At 34.6% G+C, this 20,540-nt stretch overlaps 1 protein-coding gene across 7 annotated transcripts in view; it reads left to right on the top strand.

Annotated features, from left to right (window-relative positions):
• Positions 1-20,540, top strand: part of SEPTIN10 (septin 10) — a 67,626-nt gene that overhangs the window by 26,629 nt on the left and 20,457 nt on the right. For all 7 annotated transcript variants that reach the window (XM_086701498.1, XM_086701501.1, XM_086701500.1 and 4 more), the window contains 7 exons: positions 989-1,057; positions 7,016-7,136; positions 7,541-7,736; positions 12,294-12,480; positions 15,554-15,715; positions 17,302-17,398; positions 18,583-18,751. In XM_086701498.1, coding sequence (XP_086557624.1) covers positions 1,004-1,057; positions 7,016-7,136; positions 7,541-7,736; positions 12,294-12,480; positions 15,554-15,715; positions 17,302-17,398; positions 18,583-18,751 — 986 coding nt within the window. In that variant the 5' untranslated portion in view covers positions 989-1,003. The remainder of the gene's footprint in view (positions 1-988; positions 1,058-7,015; positions 7,137-7,540; positions 7,737-12,293; positions 12,481-15,553; positions 15,716-17,301; positions 17,399-18,582; positions 18,752-20,540) is intronic.

Genomic DNA, 20,540 nt, shown 5'->3' with positions numbered 1-20,540 from the left:
TGCAAACAGTGAATATGTGTTTGGTTTACAACTTGGGACAGTAGTAGAAGGAATATCTGCTTTGCAGGCAGATCAGACCTGTGTCTACATCATACTGGCTTTTATGATTTGGAGTAATTTATTTAATTTTATAGAAGCCTTGAATATGTATAGCTCAGAAAATAATAAACATAGTTAAATAAAATATACTTAATGAGCTGCATAGTGATAGACATATAATAGGAATTCTACAAATGATAATTATTTCTATTTTAGTTGGATAACTAAAGGACTTAAGTTTTTTAATTCATTAATGTTTATTTATTTTTGAGAGAGAGAGTGACATAGTGCGAGCAGAGGACGGGCAGAGACACACACACACACACACACACACACACACACACACACACACACACAGAATCCAAAGCAGGCTCCAGGCTTTGAGCCATCAGCACAGAGCCCAATGTGGGGCTTGAACCCATGAACAGTGAGATCATGACCTGCGCCGAAGTTGGATGATTGACTGAGCCACCCAGATGCCCCAGGACTTGTTCAGATTTTTAGATCACTGCTTTCTTAAATGTACTAAAATTGGATCATTAACAATTGTATTTACTCTGGCATGCTTCTGTGGCAAATACCTAATTTTGAATATCTCCTTGGCTCTTAGAGTATTTTTTTAGTGAAATAGCTTATTTTCCCTTTTTAATCCTGTAAAGTCTTTTAAGTAAGAGTAATGTGCTTTGTTTTCCTGGATGTAAATGGGAGTTTACTCTTTTATAATATTTTTGCATATGTGGGTAAATGTTTTAATATATATTATATATTGCATATATTTATCCAGCAAGGAAACCATGGTTTTAAGCATGAGTCAAGTGTGTAGATTACAAGTGACAACTTGATGATAATGAAAATTTTTAAATTCCTTTTTAACATGGATATATTATTTAGATATAGGGTTTTTTAGAGTAATCTCTTTTTTAATATATATATTTTTTTCTTTTTTTAGCTCTTTCAGTCTCACATGCCAACAAAAACAACTTGTCCATCCTCACAAGTATCTGATGATGAACAGAAAGTGAGTATATCTTTCAAATAGAGCCATATTGTACTCCACATACCTCTAGGATTTCAAAATAACTGCTCAGAGACCTGACATTTTGTTTGTACCTTGAATGTAAATTAACTTTTATGTTGATTGAAATTGAAAATCAGTAATAGATTGAATAATTGTTGAATGTTTTCAGTGTCTCTTACCGATGTATGGGACTTGAAACAAATTAAAACTCTTGACTGCTTCCAGAGCATTCAGTAGGAGGACTAGCACTGCTTTTGCTGGGCATGCTTACAGAACTTGGTGGGTATAGAGAACTCCTTTAATGACAGGGTGTAGGAAGTCTCCAGGTGGCCCTGCAGATGCCTTCCTGAGTGTGAGATCAAGCTCTTAATGCTTCCAACATTCTTCTAAGTGTGCCTGAATAAGAGGGATGTGTTTTAGTAATTCATATTAAAATATATATTAAAAAAGAGGGAGTATATTTAACTTGGTGAAAGAGGTGAGTTGATGAGTTTTTAAATAGAAAATGGCAAAAACAAGCACAGGTAATTCAGTAAGATTAAATGATTTCCTTTAGTTCTGTGCCCATTAAGCCTCTTCTTGCTTTTCCCTCTTCCTTCACAAATGCTAAGTTCCCCATGGTTTTGATAAATTATAGTTTGACCACCAAACTACCATCCTTTTTATCTTTTTTCTCTCATTGGTAATAATGGTCTGCTCCATCTTTATTTTATCAACTTGCAAACTTTTAGAATTACTCTTTATCTGCCTTCTAACACATTGCTTTGCTGAAACTGCTGTCAATAGTCACTAGTAATCCTTTAGTGATGAATGCACTAAGTGGATTGCTTAGTCCTCATTTTCTCTGGTCCCTGTTCTTCGTTAAATTATGGTGACCACTGGCACATTTTTGAGAAGCTTCTGTTATTTTCATGACCTAACAGTCTTACAGCTGTAGAACCCGAAGGGATTCTACAGGCCATTTAGTTCAAATTTTATCTGATAAGCATGTGCTAATCAAGTAAAAACTCTAACAAGTATCTAATCTTGAATACTTTCATTACTGAGAAGCACAGTGTTTCTTCACTTTCTCTTTTTTTAAAAATTTTTTAATGTTTATTTATTTATTTCAAATATTTTTTAAGGAAGTATGATTGACATATCAAAATTATATATATTTTAAAGTTTAAAGCTTTTTGTTTTTATTTTTTTATTTTATTTCTTTTAACGTGAAATTTATTTTTGAGGAAGAGAGAGAGAGACAGAGTGTGAGCAGGGGAGGGGCACAGAGAGAGGGAGACACAGAATCCGAAGCAGCTCCCAGCTCTGAGCTGTTAGCACAGAGCCCAATGCAGGGCTGGAACTCAAGAATGGCAAGATCATGACCTAAGCCGAAGTCGGACGCTTAACCTGACTGAGGCACCCAGGTGCCACTTTACTTTCTTTTTCTTAATGATAAAGATAACATACTTATGTGACTAAAAGGGATCTAAAGGGCAGAAATGAGAATATAGTATACTAGTTTTCTATTGCCCCATAACAAATTGCCGTGAATTCAGCTTCTTAAAACAATACCTATTTATTAGCTCATAGTTCTGTAGGTTATAAAACTAGGTTGGCATAGCTTGCTTCTCTGCTCAGGGTCTCACTTAAGATGTTGGCTGGCTGGGTTCTTATTTGAAGCTCCCCTTCAGACTCTTTCAGGTTGTTGGCAGAATTTAGTTTCTTGCTGGCTGGTTGCTGTCAGCTCCTAGAGAACATTCTTATGTCCTTGCCATATGCTTCTCTGTCATTCATACAACAGGGGAGAACTAATGTCAAATCAGGTTTCAAATCCCTTTCACCTGAAAGATCCCAGTGCATTTTAAGGGCTCACCTGATTAGTTCAGACCCACCAAGGATAATCTCCCTTTCTTAGATTAATGATTTGGGACCTTAATTATATCTGCAAAATCCCTTCATGGCAGCACATAGTTTGCTGTTGGGTTGAAAAAATAGAAGGTTGTGAGTACACCAGAGGCCATGAATCCTGGGGTCCATCTTGGAATTCTACCTACCATATACAGTAACAAGTGAATCTTTCTCACCTCCACCTCCAAGACCACTCCCTCAACCTGCAAATCCATTACCCAGTAATAACCACTCTCATGGACATTTTCATCCATATTCATATATATGAGAAAATATGAAAAAATAATACTTTTTTTTCTTAGTCAAATCACAGTAAAAAAAAGTCACTTAGTTTTTGAGACTTAACCATGTTGTGGCACATATCAGTAGTTTAGTATTCCGTTGTATGGATATACTACATTTTATTTACCCATTCAACAATTGTTGGATATTTGGGTTGTTTCTAGTTTTTGACTATTTGGACCAAAGCTTCCATGAATATTCATGTGTGTGGATGCATGTTTTTATTTATCTTGGATACCTTCAGTTAGGGATTTTTGGTTATGTAAAGTAATGTGTATTTAACTTTATAAGAAAGTACTCAATTGTTATCCAAAGTGGCTGTACTGTTTTGCTTTTGTACCAGCAAATTTATCAGAGTTCCATTTGTTCTTCAGAATCTCTAATACATGACATTATATGCCTGCTAAATTTTAGACATTTTAGTGGTTATTCAGTGGTATCTTACTGTAGTTTTAATTCACATTTGCCTGATAATGTTGCACACTCTTTCATTCACTGATTGGCTATTTTGTTATCTCTGTTCATGTCTTTTACCCATTAAAAAAATAGATTGTTATTATTGAATCATATGTATTCTGAGTGTATGTGCTTTGTCATATGTATATGTCATATATATAATATTTTCTTCCAGTCTGTGACTTACATATTCCTTGATGATCACAAGTTTTTAATATTGATAAGGTAGAAAAATATAAATAATAAGATTATCCCAATACCACACTTCCTGGTGATTGTAACTTTTTGATTAGATAGTATAAATCCTTTAGCTTTGTTCTTTTCCATAATTGTTTTAGCTATTCTAAATCATCTGCATTTCCATATAAATTTTAGAATGATCTTGTCAGTTACTATATTGACAGCATGGAGTTGAGTCATTCTTTTATCCAATCTGACAATTTCCTTCTTTTAACTGAAATTTTTATATATTCACTGTCCATTATGGTAGCCACTAGCCACATGTGGCTATTTAATTTTAAATTAGTTAAATAAAATTTAAAAACCAGTTCCTCAGTTGCACTAGTCCCATTTGAAGTGTTCAATATCTGCATGTGGCTGGTGGCTACCTGTTGCATAGATCAGATACAGAACACTTCCACCATCACAGGAAGTTCATTCTATCAGATACCGCTGGTTTAGATCATTTACATTTAATTTAACTATAGATATAGCTAGGTTTAAGTCTGCCAATTTGCTGCTATTTGTTTTCCCTTTGTCCCGTTTGTTCTTTCATTTTTCTTCTTTTTCTGCCTTTTTTTTTTGGATTAGTTTTTTTTATTGCATTTCATCTTTACTATTGACTTCTTACCTATACCTCTTATGTCTTTTTTTTTTAAATAGTAGTTGATGTACGCTTTAATTTATTACACATATCTTCCAACAATATTATAATACTTCATGTATAATACAGAAACCTTACAACCATAACTGTCCATTCCCTCTGTTGTGTTGTCATTATCATACATTCTATTTCTCCCATGATTCCAAATTCTGCAATATATTGTTGTTGCTTTAAATGATAATATTTTCAAGAAATTAAAACAAAAAGTTATTTTACACACATTTACATGTCATTTTTTTCTTTTGTCATTTTATTGATTATTTTCTGTGGTCTTATGCTTTGCATTGTTTTTTTTGTGAGAAAACTGTAGTCATTTTATGTATTATTTGTGTGTAATATGTCTCCCCACATCTGGTTGTTCATAAAATTTTTCTTTATCCTCTTGTTGAAACATTTTGTTCTGATATGGCTAGTTGTGGGTTCCTCTGGATTTTTCCTGTTTCTGGTTTGCTGAAATTCTTGGATCTCTGAGTTCATGTTTAGAATATTGGAAAAATTTCAGTCACTGTTACTTATATATTTCTTTCCATCCTCCTCCAGTCTCTCCCCATCTTTTCTATATGATACTCCAGTTACAGGTATGTTAGACCATTTGATATCATTCCACAGTTTTTGGAGCTCTATTGCAGTTTTATCTTTTCTATGAGAGACTTTTAGCTTGGAGAAATAAAGGTATTTAGCTTGGATGATAACTATTGAAGAAATCTTTCCTTCCATTGTTTGATCTGCTGTTAATATGGTTCAATAAGTTTTTTATTCAGACGTTGTAATTTCCTTCCAGGAATTCCATTTGCTGACTTTTGTTGTTGAGAGCTTCTATATCTCTCTTGTAATTCTGTCATGTCAGCCATTATATCCATCTCTTTTTCCTGTAGAAAAAGAGTATAGTTTTCTTCTTCAGCATATTTATCATAGTTATTTTAAAGTTCTTATCAGCTGATTCAACATCTGGTTCATTTGTGGATCTCTTTCTGTGCCTTTTTCCCCCTTGACTGTGAATCACATTTTTCTACTTCTTCTAGTAATTTTTTATTATATGGTAGATACTGTGGATAGTACATTGTGGAGGTGTTGGATTTTGTTTTCTTCTTCTGAAGAGTGTTGACCTTTGTTCTAGCAAGCAGTAAATTGCTAGGTTGTTGCATTGTTCATGTTGAACCTTGGTTATAGGCTTTTTTAGGGCAGGTCTATTTCAGCTGTGTATTAGGGAACATTTCTGATTTCTGGGATGTGATCCTTACTCCTAAAGTGTAGTCCATATAGTTTTTCAATAGAAAGCCTGAAGTGTTTACTGAGCCCCTTTAACTTATAGACTTAAAATTTATGCTCCCCAGGGTGGCATTTCTATATAGCTCCTTCCAATTTCCATCCCCCTCCCCACTTTAGGCTCTTTGTGCTCCCCTTATACTCAAGTTCAGCAGTCAGCCAGAGTTTTTTTTTTTTTTTTTAATTTTTTTTTCAACGTTTTTTATTTATTTTTGGGACAGAGAGAAACAGAGCATGAACGGGGGAGGGGCAGAGAGAGAGGGAGACACAGCATCGGAAACAGGCTCCAGGCTCTGAGCCATCAGCCCAGAGCCTGACGCGGGGCTCGAACTCACGGACCGCGAGATCGTGACCTGGCTGAAGTCGGACGCTTAACCGACTGCGCCACCCAGGCGCCCCAGTCAGCCAGAGTTTTAAGAGGAGTGTATTTCTGGATTTTAGTCCAAAATCTTCTTCCTTTCTGGAATTTTCTTCTTCAATTTTCAGCTGATCTACCTGCTCTTGTTTCCAACTGACTACTCAACCCAGTAAGACTACTACTTCCATCTTGAGGTCTATCTTCTTTGTGTAGCAGTGACTAGGTTGTGCCCTCGGAAAGACCTAGAAAATGTACATCTCACCCTACATGGTCTCCTGTTCCCAAGAGTCTCATTCCCTCTAGTGTCTATTGGCCTTTGGTTGCACTTCAGCAACTTGGAAGAATTGATTATAATTGTTAATTAGTAGGAACATTAGTGTGACATAAGTTTGCTGTCCCATTGCTGGGAGCTAAAACTGTATAATTTTGTATTGTACTTTTTTCACGTGACATTTAAATTAAAATTTAAGTTACTAAATATTTATCATAAACGTATTTAATCACTTTAAACATTCCATTTTATGAATGAATATGCCATAGTTTATATGATTATTTTCCTATTTTTTGGAAATCAAATATTTGTGATAAACAATGCTGGACTCTCATTGTATGAAGAAAATAAGAAATGCAGATGTGTTTTGAGGGTCTGGACACAGATTTCTCACAAATTTGCTTAACACATTTATATCTTGGTGAAGGTATAATGATCATAAAATCTTTAGTTTCTTTGATAAATTATATTTATCATTTGAAATGTGTTTATATCCTATTTTAGTAAAAGTTTTTTTTTTAAATTATTGCCATTGTCTTTGTTTTCTTTCAGCAAAAAAGAGAAAATATTCGTTCTTTAACTATGTCTGGCCATGTTGGTTTTGAGAGTTTGCCTGATCAGCTGGTCAATAGATCCATTCAGCAAGGCTTCTGTTTTAATATTCTCTGTGTGGGTAAGGGCCAAACTCTTCTTCTATATTATTCCTTTATATTCCTTGTGTTCTCTTCATTCTTGCAAAGTGTATGATGCTCATGTCATTAATTTGATATCATGATCGCAGATTTTTTCAGTTATTTAAATTCTATTAGTTTTTTCTTAGCTTTTCTGCTTTAAATTTTTTTTGTTCTTTAAATATTTCAGTGCTTTCTTCAGAGTTCTGAGTAACTTAGCATACATACTTACTTTTATGTTCTGCTAATGACTCAGTGGACCAGCCTTTACATGTATGTCTTTCACAGACAACTCAGCCTTTGAAATGTTTGAAATATTTGGGATCCCTTGAAACCACTCTGGGAGTTCTATTTTTTTCTCATTTGTCTTAATGCACCTGTGAAGATACACCTTTGTTTCTTTCAGGGGAAACTGGCATTGGAAAATCAACATTGATTGACACACTGTTTAATACTAATTTTGAAGACCATGAATCCTCACATTTTTACCCACATGTTAGACTTAAAGCTCAGACATATGAACTCCATGAAAGTAATGTTCGATTGAAATTGACCATTGTGAATACAGTAGGATTTGGTGACCAAATAAACAAAGAAGAAAGGTATGTGTTTTCTTATTGTAATGAAATAAGTTTTTTCTTGTTTTAAGACAATTGTCTGAGGTGCGTGCATTAAGCATCTGACTTCGGCTCAGGTCATAATCTCACAGTTTGCAAGTTAAAGCCCTGTGTCAGGCTCTGTGCTGACAGCTGAGTGCCTGGAGCTTGCTTCAGATTCTGTGTCTCCCTCTCTCTGTGCCATTCCCCCACTCACGCTCTATCTTTCTCTCTTAAAAATTAGTAAAAGCATTTAAAAAAAAAGACATTTGTCTTGTGCCATGATTTGGTTTTCTACTATGGAAATTCAAACCCTTCCTCCCAGACTTTAATTTTTTTAATAATTCAGCTATATTTTGTTCTTAACAAATTGACATTTTCTATCCAGTTTAATTTTTTTAGAATAATTTGAATCACATTATTGAAATGTGTATTTCAGCAAAAATTATTTTAATTATTCATATGCCAATTTGGTATATAATAAGTGATTTGTAATAATTTTCAGGCAGGAAATTATTTTGTTGAGGGTAAAATAACAAGACATACAGTGGCAGATATATAATGGCCCAATCCATGGTGCTTGAATTTTTTGTGTGTGAAATTCTAACCAAATCAGCCAGGTACATTATTAAGCATTGCAGGAAAGGTCTGATATAAATAAATTATTACTTATATTTTATAGGATAGCATTATTTCTCCTATGATACTATGAAGAATGATTATAGAATCTATATGAAATTTAAAGTATGAAATAGGGAAATAGATTGGAGTAAAGCAATAACTTTTTGTTCTCTTTCCTTTTCGAAATGCATGTATTTTCATTATTAGAGGTAATTTTTTAGTTTCCTAAAGTTTGCTTGAGAGGAGAAATACTTTGCATAATTGGCTCCCTTTATGTGACTTATGTTAGCCTATCAGCACATTTATGTGGGTTTTCTAGAGGAAGAAGATTAGTGGTAGAGTCAAAGGCCTGTGACATGTTGCTTTAAATCTTCATAATTTTTTTATAATTTTCTATGTAGACATCTTATACAGCTTTATTCAAATTTATTCTTAGATATTTGGCATTTTGATGCTTTCATAGATGATATCTTTTAGAAATACTTCACTTTCTATTTGGTGTATAGAAATATAATTGATTTTGCATATAGGGACATTTGTAAATTCTCTGATTAATTCCAACAATTCATCTCTAAATTTGTGTAGATTTTCTATGTATGTAATGTGTAATCTCCAAATGACATTTATATATCTTTTTTTTCAGTTTTTTTTGTTCCTTTTAAAATAAATTTTATTGATGTATAATTTATATAGCATAAATAAAATGCACTGATTTTTTTAAGTGTACAATTCAGTTCATTTTTACACATACATGGTTTCATAACCACCACCAGGACTATAATATAGGATATATCTATAGTCTTGGGTTCTTTCCTCAGACATATATGCAGATTAGTGCTTCACCAAAGACTGGAGGGAACTGCTGTCCAGATCATTAGCACTTTTGTTGGTGCAGCTGTCTTCTATTTAGTGTTCTTGCTTACAAATTTTATTTGCCTTGGCCTCCCTGAACTCCTGTTTCTGTCTCCTCAACTTGGTGAGTCCACCAGGCTCTGGCTCTCTTGTGCTGTGCCCTGGAAACTTATATCCAGGGAGTAAGCTGAGGGAATTGTAAAGTTTTTCTCATTTATTTCCCTTCTCAATGAACACAGTTTTATACGATGTGTTGTCCCATGTCTTGAGAGCCTTTTTCCTGTGTTTTATCCAAGTTTCTAATTGTTTAGGGTGGGAGAGTAAATCCAGTCCCAGTTACTTCATCATGGCTGCAGAGAGTTTTTATTTTTCTTTCTTCCATTTTTAAAACCTGACTGCACTGGGTAGGGTGTACAGTATTATATTGGATAGCCAGTAGTATTAGTGGGTATCTTCGCCTTGTCCTGATGCAAAGAGAAAGCTTGATTTTTACCACGTATTATGCTTGCCTGCTTTTTTAAACATTTTAGTTGTAGTAAGGAAGTTCCATTGTATTACTGGTAAGGGCTTTTTTTCCTCATGAATAAATATTATCAGATATTTTATTTATTCATTATGTAGAAAAGAATTTACTTTCTCTTGTTTAATCTGTAGCAAGGTGAATTTTAGTAACTGAGTTTTCATTGGTAAATTAGCCTTGAAATCTTAAATACCATTTTGCATACTTAAGATTATAAATTATTTTACCGATGTTTGTTTTTTTACTTTGGGTCTTATTCATTGTGTTTTTTTTTCTCATATGCTTGGTTATTTTTTATTGTAGGTATCATGGTCTTTGAAAAATTATTTGCAGAGATACTTTGAGGTGTAAGATGAAGATGCCTTCCTTTGAACAGATTTAGATTTGCTTATGTTATGCCCCTGTGGCATTAATACTCTGAGGATCCTTAAATCCGTTTCATGGCTAGAAGTTTTCAGCATCAAAGAGGCTGTGAACCTGGGCTGTGGATATATGTGAGGGCAGACCCTGTGGCCTCAAGTTCTCAAAGACTTTTTTTCTTCTTTCCTTTTATTTTCCCTACTTCATTTACTGCCAGGGCAACCTTCCCTGCAACAACTTGGGGGGAGGGGAGGAATTGTAGGTTAACTTCTAGTTCATTCTTAACCCTGAGGGTGTAGGCTCTCAGGATCTCAGCTCAATGTGGGGAGGCAGTCTCTTAATAGATTGCCACTTTGTGTGGGTCCTGGGCTTTGATTTCTTCTTTCTTGTCCTGTGAGTCCTTCAGAACTAAAGCTCAAGAACTAGATTGACAAGTGACCTCAGGACAAAACTAGCACTGATGCTTTTAGTGCAGGGGTTAGTAAAATTTTTCTGCAAAGTGCCAGATAGTCAATATTCCAGACTTTGCGGGACATATGGTCTCTGTCCAAACTACTCAACTCAGCCACTGTAACACAAAAGCAGCCATAGGCATTACATATACCAGTGAACAGGGCTGTGTTTCAGTGAAACTTATAATATACAAGCATCGTCTGGACTTGGCCCATTTACTACCTCTCCTCTAAGTCCTCTGCTCACCTCTCTCAGGTTCCACTCTCTTCAATTTTGACCTGGTTAATTCCTTACCATTTTATGAGTACTTGGAAGTTTTTAAGGAGGTTATTTTTGTATTTTAAGCCATTGTCTTTTGTTTCACTGGAAGAATGAGTATGCAGTGTATTGGAAATGGAAACCTAAAGCAAATTACTATGGAAGAACACCTAATGGTAGACTATTTAGCAGAAAATGTTTTGGTTTACATTTTGACAAGCATAATGCAACACAGTCAGGTAGAGGACCATTTATGGCTATTAGGGCATAAAATAGGTCATATTACTCATCACCTTCAAGTCATTAATAAAAGCTTTGGATTTTTTTATGTTAAATATGTATTTAACAAATTAATTTTTAGTATTTTATTATTTGCGGGAGGAAATCATGTTGAGTCACATTTAGACAAGTTTTCCAAGTGTAGTGTTCCTGATAGTTAATACTGGTGTTTCTAATAGTCTCTCTGATAATGTTCAAAGTATTGTACTAAGTGTTGTGGAGAACATAGAAGATACTGTCTCTGTCCTCACATTGTTTACCATCTGTGTGGGAAGAACAAGGTATTCTATGAGATTAAAAGAGGTGATGATCCTAAAGGACTAAAAACGTCAGGCAACTTCATGGAAGAATTCAGTTCTGGGCACATGTATTGAGTATCTCAGCTGTATGAAGTACCACTCCATTTGCGCTACAAAGATAATTAATAAGGTGTCCAGAGAATTTGACAGAGGAACTATTTGCTGTTATTTTCACTTGGAAACCCAGATTTACTTAACTAGAATGGTTAAGAGTAGAAAGTTGAGTTGAATAGACAGTGATTTAGCATATCAGAATGAAGTGGAACAGTCACAAACTAATGTGAATGCTGGTGCACATGCAACGTAATATGATTTGCATCTTGAAGGATGCATAGAATGAAATAGCTAGAGGAGAATTTATTTGGGCAAGGACTCAGCATAGAGTATGATGCGCTTTTAGAATTAAAAATAAAATTATGCCTGCATTACTGGTTACGTTCATTTTATATATGCATTTCCTCCTTATGTTGCTATTCTTCATGCCTTATGGGTCTTATTTAAGAAGGAAGAAATCATAGAATTTGACTTAAATATCTTTTAAGGTATTAGTACTCATACCTTTTATCAGTCAAATAATGTGTCATGTCCAGTTTGGTTATAGTTAGATGCCTGTACTCATTCAGCAGTCTGGCAAGTGTGGGAATCCTTGTCAGACGTGCAGTGTGCAAATGAAGGTGAGAGTGAGTCTGTATATTCATTCTATTTCTGTAAAGCACAGGGTATACTGATGGTTTTAAAGTACTACCTTTGTATATGCATGTTCTGCACAATTTGTTTTATTACTAAAGTTCTCTGGTTAGCATAGATAGTAGCTGTTTATTAATGGTGAAAATGCACATCTTACACTTGAGAATTACATAAATATCTTATTACGGTAGCATGAATATGCTGTATTAAATATTTAAATGTTAATTTTTTCAGCTACCAACCAGTAGTTGACTACATAGATGCTCAGTTTGAGGCCTATCTCCAAGAAGAGCTAAAGATCAAGCGTTCTCTCTTTAATTACCACGATTCTCGCATCCATGTGTGCCTCTACTTCATCTCACCTACAGGCCACTCTCTGAAGACACTGGATCTCTTAACAATGAAGACCCTTGACAGCAAGGTGGGCTTAGAAAAGGAATCCGCTTATGCTTTAATATTTATTTTGAACTATTATAATATCTTTATGATATGTATGTATATGTTAACTTTTATTCTGTGCATTTTAAAAACATTTGATAAATTTCAATCTTAGGTTATTTTCCAGGGAAATTCAATTTGGAAGATGAACTGCAAAGAAAAATATGTTAACATAAAACTTTAGTCCTTTTTTTAGTGATTAAATTGCATGCCAGAATTTGACACTGATTTTACTTAATGATGCTACTGAGAAGAAGTTCATTGACAAAGGTTGAGATCTAATGTTTCATCATGTGTTATAGTAATTATGTTTTAATTTGAACCATACCAAGAAAAGCTAGTTTTGAACATCTGAGCAAAGAAGTGGCATATAAATTCAGGGAGCTATAAAAATAATATCCACAAATTAACTCACTTTGGGGTTTTTTTTTAATTCATTTTTTTTAATCTGCGTAGAAGATGGTTGAAGACTACTATCTTATTCTAAAAAAAACTCCACAGAGTTTTCCCATAACCTTTGATGGTGTGAGAAATGCAGTTTTCATTATCCTGCCTAATGATTTTATGAAATAGGATTCAGGGAAAAGGGCATTCTGTCCAGTACTACTCTCTATGTAGAAATCCGTGTGGAAAGCATAAAGCTGCCAGTGAGGTCATGGTACATAGATTGATTGATTTTTGACTAGTTGCACAGTCCCCTGGATTTAGCAAAAATTTGATGAAGCTTACATGATAGTCTCTTCATCTGATTAGATGTTGTAACCATTTACCCAGTATTTTAATAGTTGAGTCTGATTATATGGAAACTCATAAAGTCAAGCATGTGCTAGTTTGTCTTAGCTAGACAGAAGCAACATGATGTAATCTGTATAAACATTATAGAATTTGGTGTCAGTAGAGGCCGGTTTTAAATACTGGGTCTGTCCCTTAATAGCTTTGTGGTTTTTGGCAAGTTTCTTTAGCCCCCTGAGTCTCAGTTTCCTCACCTCTAAAATAAAAATTTAAGGAGAAAAATACCTACCTCAAGGGACAGATGTGAGGGTTAATTAAACTGATATCTTGTCTTTTATTCCTAAGCTTGACATGGAAAGTTATCTTATGCAAACAGTGTAAAATCTCTTTCCCTCCCAGCGACATACAAATAAATGGATGTGTAGCATTCAGTCTGTGATATACCCTCCCAGTCTAATTAGAGTGATATTCTTGGCTAGGAATGTCTGAGGTACTCCCCCAACTATATTACTCAGCATGCCCCACAGATATCCTTCCCAGGACCAGTGTCATGGCTGAGCCGGCCCTTATAGCTCTTTTACTATGATTTCAGGATGCACTTCAGCCAGATACCATCAGGGAACTTTGAAGAACAAGATCTATTACTCACAGGTCCTGGAGGGTACACAACATGTAGGAGGGCCACACAATAAAGTTGACAGTGAACCTGGGCTCTGCTTTTATTAGGGTTTAGGGCCGGGTGTCTAGGGTTTTGCGGGTTCACTCCTGGCAAATTTAAAGGATAAGAGTGGAATTAGGGCACGGGGAGGGAGAAGTGGGCTCACTCAAGTGGTCAGTTACCTGGGTAAGTCACCCAGGTTTTCTAAAAGGGGAGCTTCATGGGTGGGGGTGGCTTTGTGCTTTATTCAGTTTTGCTAGTAGCTGTGTCATACACCTGGCAATATGTTTATTCAACATGGATGTCTTTGAAATGAGTATCTTGGCAATCAAAAGCTTAACGTTAGGCACTTACATTAGAGCATGCTTCTGCTATTTACTGTGGAAGCAATTATAAGTTATTAACTTGGCATAATTTATTGACAATCTAAGTATACAATATTGAAACCAAGAACTTGGATCAAATTTTTATGTACTTTGATTAATTTAGCATGAAAGCTGTTTGCCCATAATTGCTGGAAAGTTTTCATGGGTAGATGAAAAAATCTTTATCTTCTGTGGAGCATATTAAGACTAATAAATCTGAATATACATAGTAAGTCACTGTGAAATTGGAGAAGAGCAAGAAATTTACGAATAGAGTACGAATCATGATTTTTACTTTTCATTCTGAAAATTACATTGATATCTCACTCTCTTGATACATGTGATTAGTTAGCCTGAAGTTTTTCTCTAAAACCAACTAAATAACCAAAAAACAAAAACCCTACAAACCCTTAGATTTGTGGAGACATTAGTCTTTTGTGGGACTAATGTTGTAAAGTTAGTCAGTCTTCACAACCCCAGATTTCTTCCTCTTTGGCCAGTGATAGGGCTTTAATGCTAAGAGTGTTATTCCTTTGAGTCATGAACACTTTCAGTTAATATTCATAAATTTCCTTCCTTCAACATAGGTAGGAGTCTCTAACAACAGGGTTCAGATAGGATGTATTGATTGGGGAGAGGACCTGCTGAAATGAGGGGCAGAAGGAGAAACTCACCTGCTTCATAGTTTTGCCAAGGGATCAATTACTCTTATTATTTAGTGCTTAGATTATTAAGAAATAAAAAATTCTTAGTGAATTAAGCAGATGATCTCAGCTTCCTGCTTACATTTTGTATGTGATAGAATTATAAGAGACGTTGAAAAAGAAAAGAAAACGTAAAATTTATAACCATAAATTCAGGTGTAAGATTAATCTTATAAGAACTCTGCATTTTAAAAGGAGTTACTATTAAGGCCAGCATCTGTAGGAATGATTGTATAGGGGAATATGGTGACAATGACAGCCAGAGATTTTCTAGGTTAGGAGTTGGCAAGCTTTTTCTGTGAAGGGCCAAGTAGTAAATAATATTTTAGGCTTTACAGGCCATATGGTCTCTGAGTTAATTGCTCATTTCTGCTATTGTAGCATGAAAGTGGTCATGGATAATATGTAAATGAGTGAGCCTGGCTGTGTTCCAGTAAATCTTTATTTATATCAACAGGCAATGAGCTGGACTATAGTTTGTTCATCTGATTTAGGTTAAAAGTTTGTCGAGACTGAGTGGTTTTGAATGCAAAAAACATAGAATTAAAAAAATAAATCCTCAATTGTGAGATTTTGTTTTTTCTTTATTGTTGGTAGGTGAACATTATACCAGTGATTGCCAAAGCAGATGCAATTTCTAAAGCTGAATTACAGAAGTTTAAGATCAAGCTCATGAGTGAATTGGTTAGCAATGGTGTCCAGATATACCAATTCCCAACAGATGATGAAACTATTGCTAAAATCAATGCTTCAATGAATGTAAGCTCCTAGTTGAATGTTAATTCTGTTTTACATGTGAAAAGAGTAATGTATAAATGACATTCCTACTAACACACTTCCACTTGCGTCTTCTCAAAAGACTTCACACAAGGTGAATTTTCAAATGTTCAGTATAGAAAAATGTTTTATTTTCTAGAGTTGGGAAAAATATAAAGAGAATATATTTTTGAGCATATTTTCTTTCCTCTACTTTTACCTAAATAGAATGATACTTTGGTGAGGCTGGGGTTCTCCTTTTGTGGCACTATACTTCCTAATTGCCTTAGGAAGATGCCTTTCTATCCTGTCTTTAAAAACATGTGAAGTCTTTATACTCTCCCTTGGAATGCTTTAGAATCTTAAAACCTTTAACGATATGTTTCTAATCTGGTATTTAAGCTCATTCTCCCTTATGGTGTTACATGTACATATTAAACATTCATATAACTTTTAATTTAATATAACCAAATATGGCTAATTTCTTTGTGTTACTTTCTCCAAGCTACTAAATTTCTTAAATATCTGGTTATATTTTGAAGGGTCATGGGTTTTGGAGTTATATAGACTTAACCATATGTTCTTCTGGGAGTTATTAACCTCCCTGAGACTATTAACTTACCTACAAAATTGGGTTAATACCTATTGTATGTGTTGTTGTGAGGAGACAGTCCTTGTTCACTGCCTAACACATTGACATTCAGTAACCCTGCAGGCTATTTCTCCTTTTCCTTTTCTGATTTTTTCATTCAGATACTTTAAATATATAAAAAGCTGACTATGTAAATGAAGTGATCTCAATACCTATGTGTTATATTGTCTTCCGATCCAATTTTATTTTTTGTGCCCACTTGGAATAATTTTCCAGAAAGGCCCAATTAAGACACTGTCAGTTATTAAATATTAAACAAAACACTTAATACATTTTATATTAGACTTTTCCCCTATAGTATTCCTCAGTTTCAGACAGACCAGTCTATTCACTGTTTCCTAAATCTAACTATTTATGTCTTTGTTCAAAATCTTCCCCTTGCCAAAGTTAGTTCTTACTCTCCTTGATCCATCTCTGGTTTAGGTTGTATCTTCTTGCTTACAGTAATCCTTCACTTTTCTAAGTTTATGTAGCATTTATTGCATTTACCATTAGTTTTGGACTTAAATATTGCTTCATATTATCATATATCTGTGCACACACTAAATATAGACATATGTTTTAGTTATGTATTTTGTGTGTGTGTGAGTATATGTACTTGTGCAATTTCCTAAACATTGTTTTTTAGAACCAAGATAATGTTGAGGGAAATTATACTAATACTAGAATTTTTTTTGTATTCCTATTACATAATACCTTGCATGTGGGGGATGCTCAATAAATAATTTTCTTTATAGGGCCTAAAATTTACTCTTAGAGAACAATTGGCACATATTCACTGCCAAGTTTTAAAATTGGAGGCATAGCAGGTCATTTGATTTTAATAACTTCATTATTTAGTAAATTTTCTCTAATCTGTTATTTTTATAAAACTTGTTTTAGTTAGGCATTTATCACAGTAATGTGAGATATGATTGATATCATGGTTCCTTTCCAGGGACATTTGCCATTTGCTGTTGTAGGAAGTATGGATGAGGTAAAAGTTGGAAATAAGATGGTCAAAGCTCGCCAATACCCTTGGGGTGTTGTACAAGGTAAATGAGATGAATGATGACTAGGAATATGTATGTCACCTAACAGTCTGAAAGTAGCATTCAGTATATTCTGAGGTATTATTTATTTTGGGTTATGATTTGTTTATCAGGAGTGTGGAATGTGTTTTATTTTAGCCAACTCTGTAGAGGCTGGCAGAGCTTCTCTATTTTCTGCATGATCCCACACACATTTCATGTCTGGTGTGCCAAGACATTCAGATGGTAGAAGCAGTGGTCAGGTCCTTTGAACAGAATTTGAGGGTAAACACTAGTGTTTGAACATGATACATAAACTAATTACTAGGTAATTCTAGGCACAGTAAACCATCTTGTACATTTATATATTTTCACTCATCAAAGTATTACTATTTCTAAAACAAACTAGTCAGGCAATTAAGAAACTTTAGGATTTATCTAGCATTATAATGAATAAGTAATTAGTACTATCTGGTTCATTTACTTGTGGTGCTAATTAATGAGGAATGGATTACCTCTACTAGTACTGATTTCCCAGTGCTGCTTCTTTTTTAAATTGACAAATTTGTAATTAATAAAAATATTGACAAAACTTAACATTTTTAATGTGTAAAAAAATATACAAATAGTATACTTAAAACTATTCATTTCAGTAACACATTTATTTGTAGTCTTTGAGCCACTGTAAACAGATGAAGGACCATGTAAGGAGGACTCAGTGTATTTATTCATTAATTCTGTATCATGTCAAACATAGCATCATAAATGTGACATTGTATAAAAAGAATTTGATAATTATAGCATGTATAGGTGGTATCTTGAGTACTTTGAAGTTTTAGTAAAATAATGTTACAGACTCTTTTTAAGCACTTTGTGAAATGTCCTGAGGATGGTTTTGTAAATTGCTAACAAAATATTAGTGAAATAACTGGAGCATATGGTAACATAACATAATGTATTTGTTTCCTGTTTATCTATTGCCTACTAAATTTAAAGCAATCTCCCAGTCTGTTAATTTACATGCCTGTAATTCAGTGTATATAATTCAAGAGTTTCTTCCTTGGTTATTTATATAAAAATAGTTGTAGGTAACTGATCATTTTACTGTTATTTCAAATGTGTTTTTATACATTCATTCATTCAACAAATGCTAACTGTGTGCCAGGAATTAAAAATTGGTGTTGCTGTTTTCTTGTTTTTCGGACTAGTGGAAAATGAAAACCACTGTGACTTTGTAAAGCTCCGAGAAATGCTAATTTGTACAAACATGGAGGATCTGCGAGAACAGACCCATACTAGGCATTATGAACTTTACAGGCGTTGCAAACTGGAGGAAATGGGCTTTACAGATGTGGGTCCAGAGAATAAGCCGCTCAGGTAAGGGGGGGGATTTCTCTGAGAAGCCAACCAAAGAGGAAGTTAGAACTATACTATGTTATATATCCAGGATGTTGGAGAATGTGGTTTTCAGAAATCAGGCAAACCATGAAGTAGAATCATTTCCTAATGATTAATATTGTGCTTCTCAGATTAGTTGAGGCCTTCTTGCTTTTGAAGGGTCTCTAAGACCTCATCTGACCTGAAGTGTTTAAGAAAGAACATGGGGCAAAAGCCCACTATCTCAGTACATGCTGAAATGAATAACTAAAGGAAAGAACTCTCATTATTTGGTTCTATGTTTGTATTTTTCTGAAAACGATGAAAGTATATTTATCCTTTCTTCTAAAAGAAAGTTAGAATGTGCATCATAGTAAAACAAACAAAAAAATCACTTGGTTTTCCTCCTGATGAAAGTTTGGAATGACTTAAACTTAGGGAACTATCTTGTAAAGGAAAAATAAACATGCTTGCAGGAAGTCAGAGATTAGACTTGTTTCTTAAAATATTTCAGTATAGTTATAAGAATTTTAGAGCCTGATGACCTTCTTGCTCAGTGATTATAGCATTCAATGTTATAGTAAACTTGCTGGGTAATTTTATATGCTGCCACATTCCTCACTTTTTTTTTTTTTTCTTATTAAGATATGTAAACATGAAACTCTAATCCTTAACCTAATCAAATTTGATTTGATGTAGCATTCCAGAACAGTTTTGCATGGAGGAAAGCATGAGATCTTTAAGACAAACACTCTTTAAAACTCTGTTATGGGACTAAGGATTCCTTTTCCATTTCATTATTTGCATTTCTGTCATTTCCCTGGCTGTTCCTATTTGCACTAGAGTAAACACAAAGGAAGGAGGAGGAGAATGTTAAATGAATGCTGCTATTGCATATGACCTTTGGGAAGATTTAATAGATGAGGTTAAATTTTCAATTTTTTTTCTATCCATGGATTTAATTACTGTTTTAGCTTTAGTAGCATGATAAATTAAGAATTATATGTACTTAACCCCTCTCACCAATTTCAGGCATGCTGTGCTTCTGGTTATGGGTCAGTTCTGATAAAATTATTTTCTCTATTGAAGATCTGGCTTTGCCACTGTTTCCCAGATGAGACTTTACTTCTTATTCTTTAAAGTCTAAGGGTCAATTCAGAGGTCTCATTGGGGCGCCTGGGTGGTTCAGTCACCAAGTTGATGGTTCAGTCAATCAAATTTGACTCTTGATTTCAGCTCAGATCATGATCTCAGTGTTGTGAGATCAAGCCTCACATCAGGCTCCTTGCTAAGCATGGAGCCTGCTTAGGATTCTTTCTCTCCCCCTTTCTTTGCCCCTCTCCCACTTGCATACACATTCTCTCTCTCTCTCTCTCTCTCTCTCTCTCTCAAAGTACATAAATAAACATGAAAAAAATTCAGAGGTCTCAATGTACATTACTAAGACATGGATCCTGAGTGAGAGCAAGTGGGACAGCATTGAAATACTCTGAAAAGAGGGATTCAGGTTGTCTGGTGGGTCAGTCATCAGGCATCTGTGAAAGATTAAGAAAGACAGGTTCAGAATTTCCAGGGATGGGCCAAAGGATCTACATTTAAGTTAAAATTATCATTCAGTCATTTAGTAGATATTTACTCTTTGTCTCCCATCTGCCCCACACAGTGCTAGTCAATGGATATGTATGCACTGTGGGATTAAACAGGAACCCTGCCTTACAGAGTTTCTGGGGTAGAGGTGGGAGGAGGGTACTCTGGCCCTGTGTGGAAAATAGAGTCAGGATGACTGCTG

The sequence above is a fragment of the Puma concolor genome, chromosome A3 (assembly GCF_028749965.1).
Source record: "Puma concolor isolate L17-30 chromosome A3, mPumCon1.1.hap2, whole genome shotgun sequence".
Lineage (NCBI taxonomy): Eukaryota > Metazoa > Chordata > Mammalia > Carnivora > Felidae > Puma > Puma concolor.
This window is presented reverse-complemented; position numbering and strand designations above follow the sequence as displayed.